Source organism: Rhea pennata, chromosome 4 (assembly GCF_028389875.1).
Source record: "Rhea pennata isolate bPtePen1 chromosome 4, bPtePen1.pri, whole genome shotgun sequence".
Taxonomy (NCBI): domain Eukaryota; kingdom Metazoa; phylum Chordata; class Aves; order Rheiformes; family Rheidae; genus Rhea; species Rhea pennata.
This window is the reverse complement of record NC_084666.1, coordinates 19,925,177-19,937,436: the sequence shown is the minus strand read 5'-3', so window position 1 is coordinate 19,937,436 and position 12,260 is coordinate 19,925,177. Positions and strand designations below refer to the sequence as shown.

The window sequence follows — 12,260 nt, the reverse complement described above, 5'->3', positions numbered from 1 at the left end:
GCGCCGCCCTGCCCGGCCCGGCGCGGGGCTCCGCCGAGCTGAGGGCTCGTTTCGGGCGAGGTCACGGATCCGGCGTGCTCACGCGTGCCCCTGTTCTGCTGGCCCGCGTCCCCAGTGCTCCCGGTGTGTTTCCTCGCGCTTCTCCTCCCTGTACGCTCGAGAAGCGAGCGGAGCGGGGAGCAGCAGGGAAGGAGCGCTGGCAACGGGCGTCTCCCCGGCACCCACCGCAGCGTCCCTCGTACCCCGTAACGCTGCGGACCGCCCCAACCTCCCTGCTCCGACTTCAGTTCCAGCTAAATCAAACAGCTGATCCCAGGCGCGCCACGCTGTCCCATCATCACAGAGTGGCAAGGTTGGGAGGGACCCTGGAGATCATCTAGTCCGACCCTCAGCGTAGCCCACACAGGGACTGAAGCCGCGACCTTGGCATTAGCAGCACCGCGCTCTAACCAACTGAGCTAAACCTCTAGGCAAACACATGGTAAGAGAGGTTTATATGGCGGTTTTTTTTTTCTCCCAGTAACAATGCATAACATAACATTGTCACTAAATTCAATCAGGTTTTATTTTGAATATTAATATTAAATAGTGCCAGAAAATGGAATCAAAGCAAACTATAAAAGAATCTTTTGGGTAACTATGTATCAACAAGGAAGGTTGTGCCTCTTTATCCTTTTCCTGGAGAATACTGCATGCTTCATAGCTGATATTTTACAGATTCCCATCTTTATCTTCTTTGGAGTTTTCTGCCTTTTCCTTTTGTCAGTTCTGTAAAGCAAGAAAAAAAATGCACAGATTAAAGCAGACAACATACATCTGCATTTGCTTAATATTTAAATAATCTGTCCACATATGTATGTGAACTCAGAAGTACTGTCACAGAAAGGACAAGGGACTGGCTTTCCATTTTGTAATGGATTTATTATACCCCAGTGGACTGTTTTCTCTGACAAAGATGTATTTCATAATAGAACACACTGTGTAATTTTAACAAATAAAACAGTTGCAGATGTTTTAAAAGAAAACTAAGTTCCTCTGCTGATTTATTTTTATCACAGAAAATAAGTTATGGCCTGAAAGGACTAAACCATAGCAAAACAAAATACACCTAACTGAAAAAACAGACAAGGTTTCACTGTTTTCTTTTAATGTCCTTTTTACCTTTTTAAACAAAGAATGAACTGTTAAAGCAAGGATTTTTAAAAAGGAGAAATGTGAAGAGTGTGTGTGTGTACACATATACACACACATACACATTTTAGCTCTACTATTCTATAACCAGACCTCAGAATAATGTCATAGCAGGACAGGAAGCAATACCCCTGTAGGGGTACTTAGATACTTTAACTTAGTACCTCAGTAGGTACTAAGTTTAAAAAAGTACTAAAAAATACTTAACATGCCCCCCATTAATAAGCTCTTACAGGCTTGAGATTTAGGCCCTACCACAGAGTGCACCTTAAGTGCCAGAAGGAATAGTATAAGACATTACAATGAGCAAAACACACAGGAATCAAGAAGAACAAAATAGTGACTGCTTTCTCTGCCTTTTGGTGAGTAATCTGAAGGAGCTAAAAAAGGTATCTCATTACTTTAGATTAATTTTCAATATTCCTGACAGAGGTATCTCCTACGTACTACTCTCCAAGTGCTGAATACATACAAAACCATTTTGAAAGAAAATCTACTATTTTTACAGTTAAGAAATTAGGACACTTAGTAAGTCACCTGCCTAAATCATGCTCCTTTTTATCATATGCTCCTCCAGTTGACATATTTCCCACAGAACCCCAACAATAAAGCAGCAAATAGACAACAGTGAGAACTGGTATTAGCATACAAAGTCAAAAATTCCCTTCCTACAATCATTTTTATGAAATAAGAATCACCTCCCATATCTGAAAGCTATCTTTAATTACATTAATGCAATATCAAACTTACTGGCAAGCTGTTCTTCTGAGGGAGAGACTGGGACAGGTACTCCGTTTGTGACCTGCTTTGCCACAAACAAAACAGCCAGCTTCAGTCTTCCCACAAGCATGATCTTGAAGAGCACAGCAGTTGCAATTGTTACAGTGAAACCAAGCTGTAAAATGCATAACAGGATTTATGATCTTGAAAAGGCTTACAACGACCATCCTGAAATCAAGCTTTCAATAACTTATAACAGTTTTCTACGTGCTTATAAAGTTCTCATTAAAATTTTTACAACATTAGGAAACTCCTATATGACAAATCAAAATATGAAAGCTGTTCTGTAACAAATACACGTAGAATTTACTATGCCTTAACAGGAATTCATTGCATTTCCACATAGTGGAAGCCTACCCAATCAAGTTATTTACTGACAGTTTATGCAAAATTCAGATTTTTTTTCCTTCATTCTATGTTCTGAATGATTACCCTTTATTTCTTCTATAGTATAATTTGTGGTTTGTCATCAGTTTCTTTGGATTACAGCTTAAATAGGAAGTGTACTTTTTCTAAGGAAAAGTATTTTTCTATACTTACAGGGTTTTACACATTTGTTGCAAAGAGCACAATGCTTCCATTTTCTACCATCCTACAAATAAAGATGAATAAATGCTTTGTTTTTTTATTTAAAAAACATCCAAATAAAAACACTGATTCTGCCTTAAAACTGAGCTGGTGATATATGTTCCCATTTATTTACAGAGACAACATATACATTGTAGAGAGTGTAAAAACAAAAGTATTGAGAATCTGTGACAACCACAGCAAATGGCTACATTTTGAAGCTAGCAAGTTCTTCAACTTCCCAAATATAATAAAATAAGGAAAAAGTATATCACAAGAGGCAAGCAGCAAACTTTTGCAGTCCTCTTTCCAACACAAAGGAATCATGAAACAGGAATTAATTCCCAAGGAGTTATGAATGATGTCCTGTGGAGTTAATAAAGAGATGCCTGTATTGAATTGCCTAGGGTTTTCCAATGAAATCAATGCCAGAATAGGTTTTTAGCAGGGCAGAAATTACAGAAGTTATTACAGGGAAGAAGTTACAGAAGATGGCTAAAACTGCCATCCAGAAAGAAGACAAAATACTTACTTTTGATGTACATGAATTGCATATCTCACAGTGTTGGTTACCAGAGCTAACGTATCGCTGACATATAGTGCAAAACCTGGAAAAAAAAATGTTACAAATATATTGAGCCAATATTTGCTCAAGAAACTGCATAAACAAGTTTTATACAATCTCAAGGCAAGAACTCCAAAATCACTTTGCTAAATAAAAGATAATGTTTTTGATTCATACAACAATTATTTAGGCCTACAGCCCCATAATCATTTAGATACCTGAAGTACAAAATAGTAAAATTCAGGTGCTTGAATTAAAATTAGCAATATATATTATCATCAGGGAAAAAAAAAAAAAAAAAAAAAAAAGCTTCAGTTCCATCACAAAAATTCTCCTGTCCCCAAAACTTCTCTTAGAGCTCATGTTCTAAACTACTGTGTCAACCAAGATGATTATTAGGGATAGCTGTACTTCTTTGTCTCCCACAGGCATGCACAACATTTCTTACAGGATAGCTGCAAAATCCCATCATTCAACACTAGTTAATGTGAAACTCTTTAGATGCCCAACTCTCCTACACCTTGTTTATAAAATACAGGAGCTTAGCCCAAGACAGTAGAAATTGCTATCGAGCCTTGCATCCAAAAGTTAAGCAACAGCAATACTAAAAATCACCATCCCCAAACCATTTTGAGACTTTATGCCCCAGTCAAAAACACACTCTCATAGTCACTTGAGTGTAAACACATCTTACCTATAACCTTCTTCAACAGGAAGTACAATCATACTTGGGATGATGTTGGTAAAAATACGAACAGGAGACTGTCTACGACCTGTCTTGCCATGTTTATAAAGTGCATGATTATCATAGTCTACCTAAAAAATAAAGACAGAGGGAAAAAAAGTCTTAAACTGAATGCTAAGTACGGATAGAACATTTTCATATTTACTCTTTATATAAAAACGAGAATTTCATAAGACTAGCCCCTAGTAAGAGTACAAATTTTACAGCAAGTGTTTGATCTCATTTATTTTTAAATCTGTGCAACCACAATACTAGGCTAGACCGCAGAAATCTGGTTCCCAACACTACAATTACCGTATTTTACTTTTCCCTTTTTACTCTTTTGCACCAGGTATCTGAAATATTGCAATTGTTTTATATTAGAGAGGCATTTGTTTATTAAAGAGCAACTGATATTAAAAAAAATAAAACTGTATTGTTTGTTCTGGCAGCGTAAGAGTTATTACGCATCTTAACCTATCTCAGAATAATTAAAAAGCTGCAAATCCAATTAGTGCTGTTTCTTCCACTATTTCACTCAGAGACCTTGGCTCAAAAATTCTTCTCTGAACACTAGCAGGAATGCAGAGACTATGGCCTAAAACAGGTTTCCTATTTTCTTCTACGAACTTCCATTCTATGAGATAGAGGTAGGTTTTCTGGAATACCTGTGTCAAACTTAAGGCAGAAACAAATGAAACTACCCTTAAAGATAGAACTCCCTTTACTTCCTGGCATACATAACTGGAAGTGGCTTTATGTTAACAGCGCAGGAAATGCTTCCAGTAATAAATAACACAGAAACAATAGAATAATTCAGTAAATATATTATTATGGTTAAGTCCTTAACAATTTCATTTTTTACACAATTCTTAAAATTTACATTTTTATAGTTCCACTCTAATCCCAGTAGTTTTGGGGATGAACCACCTTAAACCTTTTTTGGTCAGGAGCAGGCATTACTATCAGGCTACTGACATTTCAATATTCGGGAAAAATAACACACTTTTCAGTTATCTCTGCAATAACATGCACTTGTTGAAACTACTGCAAGTTCTGTCACACTGAAAACCTTTTAGAACAAACAAGCGAACAGAAAAAAGACAGGTGAGAAAGTTAGGTAAGTAATAACTGCCACACTGCTGCAGTTTATCAAAGGTATGACCAATACAAATACAAAATCCAGCCATCAGAGGATTCGCAGTGTCTCCCACACAGTGGGAATTAAAGTTGAAAAAAACCGATCACCTATAGACAAGCATATCTATGATCCATTTCCACATATTTTCTCATTTGCACTGCACACTGGCCTTGATCACACTGATAATGCCCTCACACTAATGCTTGGGAAATTCACTGGCCTTAATCGTACCTGGTAATCCATCATACTGAAGCTTGGGAAAAATTCAAGAATGCGAGACTCAAAGAAATATGGAAATATCCAGAACACAGGCATCTCTTGGTTGTCATGACCTAGAAATAAACAGGCTCAGATGCACTTTAAAGAAAAATAGTGTACATTAAGCATGAAAAGTTTATTGTAATTGTTCTGAATGCATGAGTATGCATGTGTATCACGCTAGTCATAAGAACTTGTTCCTTCAGAGTGACAGAATGTTGTTCTCATATTTTATAAATACTCAGTGGTAAGTTAACTCAGACCATGCCTAGGCTGGTATGAAATGGTACAGGTTTGATAGCTTGCTCTTCTCCCTTTTAAAGTCCATGCTAATTGTAAAGTGGATTTGTAAACATTTTAATAGAAAATTAAAGAATTAGGTATTATTTTACTAAGAGTATCAGGAAAGTAAATCAAATATGAGATATTTCATCTTCAGAAATTGTAATACCTGTGTTCACACTCACTAGAATACCAAAAATTATGGACTTTTAAATAAGTACTTTCTCTTAAGGTGATGTTACAAGCTCAACCCACCTATCCGCTTGTAATACCTTCTTTTTGCATTTCTCTCCACATTGCCATCAGCTTTTTAAAACTAGAAGTCAGTGCTTCCACTAATCCTCCAAATGGGGGATCAGTCACCATAATGACTCTTTCACCTTTGTCTTGATACAAGAATTGCCTGCAGGTTTCCTGTGCGGCCTATAAGAGATAGAGATTAGTTTCCAGAAATGTAGATTCAGGAATTGTAAACAGACTGCATTTGACAAAAGAAGGATTATTTAGTTATAACTTTGAAGTAGGTTATTTCTTCTTGTGTAAATGAATATAGGATTTCAGGAACAAAAAAATACCACACAAACACTAGAACTTCAGCGTTGAGAACAACTGCCCTATTCAGTTAGAGCTGATATATCAGGACAGGTACAGTTCAACCTTTCCAAAATAATCTTCTCCAAAGCACCCTAAGTTTAACTTGTTAAAAAAGGTGTTGCTCACAGTAAGAAACCAGAGCTCAGGTTTAGAATACGTTTGATTTGTATCTTTTCCCTTTAGTTTTAGTCTATGAAATATTATGAAGTAATGGGAGAACTTTCAGTCCGCCAAACACTGATTCAATCCATACTGGTTATTAAAAATGCAGTGTTCAAATTCTAGCAATGCAATCCTGATTCCAATATTTTTAAGAAATAACTTAAAAAAATATATAATCACCCTCATCCCAATTTGGCTTGCAGTGTTCCCTCTTCTATTACTTCAACTTTATTGCAGTCCAAATATAGATTTTTCTACAATATTAATGTTCTGAAGTGCTACGATGTAATTGCTTAAATACAGTGCCATCAGAGCTGTCAACTTTTCATACCTTGAAAAAAGAACTATAGTGGACTATCAAGCAGATGAACATAGTCTTTCATTTTAATTGAATAATACAAAAACTAAATATAGTGACGGATTAAAAAGATTCCAAGATAAGTCTTTCAGACCAGCATTTAGTTTCCTTTTAGATGATATTTCTTCCATTTTCAAGAACCAATTTGAAACCAGGTTTTAAAATAGAAAAAAAATGAAAGTTATCTTTCATACTGTTAACAATGAAAAAAAGGATGCTTTATGGCTTTATGTGAACAGTACCACAATAAGTAAGTTTATGCACATTAGTGATGGCTTAATAATAATGGCAGGAGAAGAGCAAATAGCAATCGAGTAGATTACTGGAATAAATGCTTTGAAAATATGATTCTCCATGAACACATACAGTAAATGTGCCATTGCAGTTGCAGATTTCCCAGTAAACTCAAGTACTCAGTATGCCATTTAAAAAGAAACAAGAAATTCAACACTTTTTACCCATGACACTAATTCAATCTCTCCCCCCCCCCCCCTTTTTTTTTTTTTTTAATACCAGCAAATTAACATATTTTAACCTTGCTTGCCTGGAATAAAGCAGGACTACCTCCTCTTCCCTCCCACATCAAGTGCCAATGAACAAGTGTTGTGGCATCCACTGGGCTTATAAAAGCAAAAGTGGGCAGAATTAAACAATTAATTTTGTCGTAGGAACAAGAATAGTACTGTTGATGATTTATATCACAACAGCTGTTTCCGACCAGATTCCCTACAACTTTCTTACAAAATTCCTTGTTAACAACATGCACATCTTATGAAATAACCAAGAAATATTTGGCCTTACCTCACCACCAAAGAAATAATGATTAAACATGTTGTAGTGACAGAATTCATCCTCTGTATAAAACTGTGAATACCTGTAAAGTAAATTTTTTTAAGTAATCAAAAAATAGAAACAACTTCTTGTCTGCTCTGAAGGGCATTTACAGTTAAAATGGGTTATGGATACTAACAACACTTACTAACACTGGGAATCATAAAGTCATTTTTCTCATACACTGGCTGTCACAGATGAATGTGTGTGAAAAGGGAGATGCAGAGTGAGAAAAATGAGAAAACGACCAATTTATCTTTAAAAATAAGAATAGAAAGCTTTGTACATATTCTTCAGACAGATATATGCTTAGAAAAATCTACCTGAAATCAATATCTAGCAGAAGGCTTCTAACGCTGAAATCCTCTTCTTGTGTTGCTTTTGATTGGATCATTTCATGAAGTCTAAGTATAATTGAAACAAATAAATTTAACACAGTCATAAGCTTCAGAAAAGATCTTGCAAGACACAAATGCCTGATACTTTAGTAAAGTTAAAAACAAATACAGAAAAATGGAATAACCAGAATTTTGATGATAACAGCGAGACTCCATTTGGCTAACATTCAGAGTTATAAACATGTCCATCTCAAAAGATGGAAAGTGAAAGACTATTTGATCCATCATTAAAAAAAGAAATCAAACATAAGCAAAGAAACTCATTGCTACTTTTGCAAGAAACAAAGCAGGACATTTTAATTAACAATTTCTTTTAAATGGTAGTACAGATACAGTCTTCTTGTATATCTCACCAGATCAAAGCAAGATCCACTAGCTGCTTAGATAACCCCAACCAATTAAAGCTTAGTGAACTTCTTATTGAGGGAGAAAAGCCTTTTAAATAAATTCTAGATTATTTTAATATTAGTAAGCTGCACAGCTTTGAGACAGAAATATCATCTGAAAAAACATAACAATCCCTACTAACATACCTGGGTGTTCCAACAGAGAGCACTCGTCTGAATCCTAAAGCAATAATAAGGTCCAGCAAGAACTGGCAACTTCTGTTCGCAAACAAATATTGTGCATTTGTTTTCTTATTCTCCAGTGGGTACAGAAGTTGACTGGGACTTTTTAACTGGGCAGTGGAGATATCACATAGGAACTGGTGATCACAGTGTTTCTCCCATTCAGCTGGCATTAGCAATTGCTGGCATTCCTGACAAAACTTCCTCTTCGAGAGTGGCAGAAGAATAAATTTCTTGTATCTTTAAATACAAAACACAACAAGGAACACATTTTGAAAAGCTCTATAAAAGGTATGAAAGAGGGGTTCATATTTTATAAGAATTTGAACATTTAAAAACGCATTTACTTTAAGCTGCTCTTACAAACATCCACCAACTGCAAGTGAATGAAAAAATATTTATGAAAAAACATTCAAAAGACATTTTGGAAAAGCCTACCCTGAAAGCAAGTAACACACTACCTAAATGTGTTGAGATTCCCCCTAAAATCACTGGATTACAGAGTGAAGGCTTAATATCCATTACTAGCGAGCAGTTCTATATGCTTATACACAAAACTCAGAGATTATTTGTTACTGTATTACTTCTGCTTCTTTGCACAGTGTTAAGTTATGGGCTGTCATTTTTGCACAGTTCATTGAAAATCAGGAATAATTTTTTGAACTCAAACTGCTACTGGTTTGCTGTTAGCACATTATAAGCAATAATATAAAAAGAAATACATGTACCAAAAAAAAAAAAAGATAATTGCCAGGCTGAAAATACCATGACCTAACTGGATGTTTCAAGGTATTTTCACTTTGCAGTCAAGCAGTTCTCATTTTCCCAAGTCCTATGGCATGTTTTCATATTTTAAAACACCCTGAAACATGGTATCTACACTTACAGTGCCTAAACTTACATTAGCTTGTTTTTAAATGAAGAAAATATGTTTAGTAACAATACCTTTCCACATTCTGCCTGTGAGTAAAAGGAGGCTGATGACTTCTATTATATTCTTCACGTGCTGCAAGCCTAGTTTCTGAAACCTGTAAAATTTTTATATTTTATATATATATACACACACACACACACACATATATAGTTACAAAACAAATCAATATAGCTCTGTTTGTAGATTAAATCTCAGTATTAAATTAAAAAGGTGCAAAGGTCTCATGTTTCAGGTACTCCCCTCAGAAAAATTCTCACAGTTGATTCTTGAATCATAAAAACAAGCATGACTGCAGTGTAGTAGCATGCTACACAACAAAAGTCTCTCATTTTGAATCAAAACTCTGCAAAGTAATAATAAAATAATTAAATTCTTCTGCCACAAGAATACTCTAAGTAAAAAGCATAAAATAATAAAGAGAGCGTACTTGCTCCTGATACACACCAGCAGTTGCATTCCCTCTAAAGAGCTATGATCTGATCCTGCATGACTGATGACAGTGAAAACATCACCAGTCTTTTGAGTGCATTTATTTCAAAAGCATGGCAGTTCTTTTAAATCTTTTATTTTGTTTCCATAAAGCATCCTTTTTTCCATTGTTAACAGACATTCAAGACATTTGCACAAAACTTTAGGAATCCACTTGTTTAAAGCGGAAGACAATGAAATTCAACATAACAAAATATTTCACGATAAAAAATATGTACATAACAAAATTTCACCAATACTATTTCAGTCCATACAAACCAGCGAACAACCATCTCATTTTCACTTACAGAACCTGTCAGTAATAACTAACACATAGAGATGAAAGGCTTAACAGTCTGATTAAATTCTCAAGCCAATATGCTGAGAACAATAACCAAAATACAACATACTCATCTGGGGAACAGAAAAAGTAACACAAAATGCAGGGGCAGTGGCAAATTTTCCATGAATAAACATCAATTCCAAATTTGTTACCTTGCAATTATCTGACTAAAGTTCATTATATGATGAGAAAGTGCTGCAGCTATTTTGAGACTACCAAGTATCAGGCTGACCCCTGCCATCTCACTGCTTTTTTTTTTTTTTTTTTTTTTCCCCAATCCTATTGCCTTCCTAAATCCACCGGATGTTCTCTGTTTTAACTATGGAAAATAGAAAACTCTTGGGATAAGAATTATCTTTTTAACACAGCATAGTATTAGTCAAGCTTTTATCTTGTGCTTTTTTAAAAAACCTAAGTGCTTTGGTAATACAGTAACAAATTCCAGTTTTGCTCAAAACATACACAGCTTTCTTTGAAAGTTATATTTGAAATAGGTTTTCCAGGCATAAATAAGTGTCCTACTACCTAAAAACAAAGTATGAAGCAAAGTGTATATGGTAGCAATTTCCACAGCTTTCCAGACTCTCTCACACCAGGAAAAAAAAACCAAACAAAGCAAAATCTCAGTTTTCCGTTAGAGAGAAGACAATCCCCACTATTTACATTCGCCGTAGTCCTGGACAGCGCTCTCTTACCTTCTCATCTTCCCACTGGAAAAAGTTACAGTCTTTCCTATCTCTACAAGCGGAACAAGCATAAAACCTTCTTCCCTCTTCTTTTCCTTGGCTCATCTTTACGAATAGCAAAGCAGGACCTAAGGGAAAACCGCCACTGTACCGTGGTGCCCTGCACCACAACTGCACGTTTATTTTAACAGCTCCACGCAAACGTTACACTCCCCGAATGAAGCACGGACAAAGGCCTCAGGGGAGGCTGCGAGGGCAGCTAGAGACGCCCAGGGGCACGGCACGGCACGGCACGGCACGGGCTCCCGCCCAGCCCTTGCGGGCACCTCGGGCAGAGCCCTCAGCCGGCCCCGGCCCCGGCCCCCCCCGCGGCAGGGCCCGCCGCCCCGGTCCGGCTCACCGTGCGGGCAGCTGGGCGCGCCGGGCGCCGCGCCGAGCAGGGCCAGCCCGCCCGCACCCGGCCGCTCCTGCCCCTGCCCCTGCCCCGGGCCCGCCACTGCCTCCTCCGCGCCGCACAACTCCTCCGCGCGACCACCGCGCGCCGCCATGGCACCGCCACCGTCCCGGCAACCCGCGCGGCGCCGCGGGGAGGGAAGGAGCGGGGAGGGAGGGGACGGAGCGGCCCGTGCCCTGGCGGGGCGGGGCGGGGCGGGGCGGGGCGCGGCGCGGCGCCATCCGGCGGGGCGGCGGGAGCGCTGCAGCCCGCTCGGGCTGGCGGCGGCGCCGGGGGGGGCGGGGCGGGGCGGTGCCGGGGGGGCGGGGCGGTGCCGGGGGGGCGGGGCGGTGCCGGGGGGGCGGGGCGGTGCCGGGGGGGCGGGGCGGTGCCGGGGGGGCGGGGCGGCGCCGGGGGGCGGGGCGGGGCGGCTCTGCTGCGCTGCTTGAAGGCCTAAAGCGAGCGCTAAGGCGGGCCTTTCCTCTTTCCTTCAGGCCTGCGGAACGCGGCCAAAACACGGGCCCCAGCACAAAACTCTGCGAGAAGCGGCGGCGGGGGGAAGCTTCGCCTTTTCACCGCGGCAGTTCTGCTGCTGCTGTTCTTAAAACCATTGAAATCCATACTCACTTCTGGCTTTAAACGGGTTTAAGCAGCAGCACATTAATTTCCATTCTATTCCTTTGTAGGAATCATAACTATGCTGCAGACTAACTCTAGAAAAAGCAGAACACTGTAGTTACTATGCCACCTGTTGCTCCTAAAAATGGGTTTAACCATAGAATTGGTAAGGTTGGACACAACCTCTGGAGATCATCTAGCCCAACTCTCAAATGAGTGGCCCGTATGGGGATACAAACCCACGACCTTGGCATTATTAGCATCACGCTCTAACCAACTGAGCTAAACCTACCCCCAAAAACGTCAGGAAAGAGGCATTAACCCTCCAACTTTTTTCTTTTCCCTCTCCAGATAACCC

At 38.9% G+C, this 12,260-nt stretch overlaps 1 protein-coding gene across 2 annotated transcripts; it reads right to left on the bottom strand.

Moving 5' to 3' along the window:
* Window positions 1-540: 540 nt before the first annotated feature.
* Window positions 541-11,415, bottom strand: ZCCHC4 (zinc finger CCHC-type containing 4). Of its 2 annotated transcripts, XM_062574588.1 has the most exons (13): window positions 11,252-11,415; window positions 10,861-10,979; window positions 9,366-9,448; window positions 8,385-8,660; window positions 7,777-7,857; window positions 7,424-7,496; window positions 5,781-5,931; window positions 5,200-5,300; window positions 3,798-3,919; window positions 3,071-3,146; window positions 2,512-2,563; window positions 1,942-2,086; window positions 541-768 (listed from the first exon to the last, which is right to left on the bottom strand). In XM_062574588.1, the coding sequence occupies exons 1-13, from the start codon at window positions 11,397-11,399 to the stop codon at window positions 645-647; spliced, it is 1,551 nt and encodes a 516-aa protein (XP_062430572.1). In that variant the 5' UTR covers window positions 11,400-11,415; the 3' UTR covers window positions 541-644. The 2 variants fall into 2 exon arrangements, with proteins under 2 accessions (XP_062430572.1, XP_062430573.1); XM_062574589.1 differs by lacking the exon at window positions 2,512-2,563.
* Between the last annotated feature and the right edge of the window lie 845 nt (window positions 11,416-12,260).

Coding starts and splice junctions, on each gene's coding strand:
- ZCCHC4 (XM_062574588.1), bottom strand. CDS start 11,399: ATGGCGGCGCGCGGTGGTCGCGCGGAGGAGTTGTGCGGCGCGGAGGAG. Junction 3,920..5,199: donor TCAGTATGATGGATTACCAG/GTACGATTAAGG, acceptor TTTATTTTTTAG/GTAGACTATGATAATCATGC. Junction 3,147..3,797: donor CCTGTTGAAGAAGGTTATAG/GTAAGATGTGTT, acceptor TTTTTTTTCCAG/GTTTTGCACTATATGTCAGC.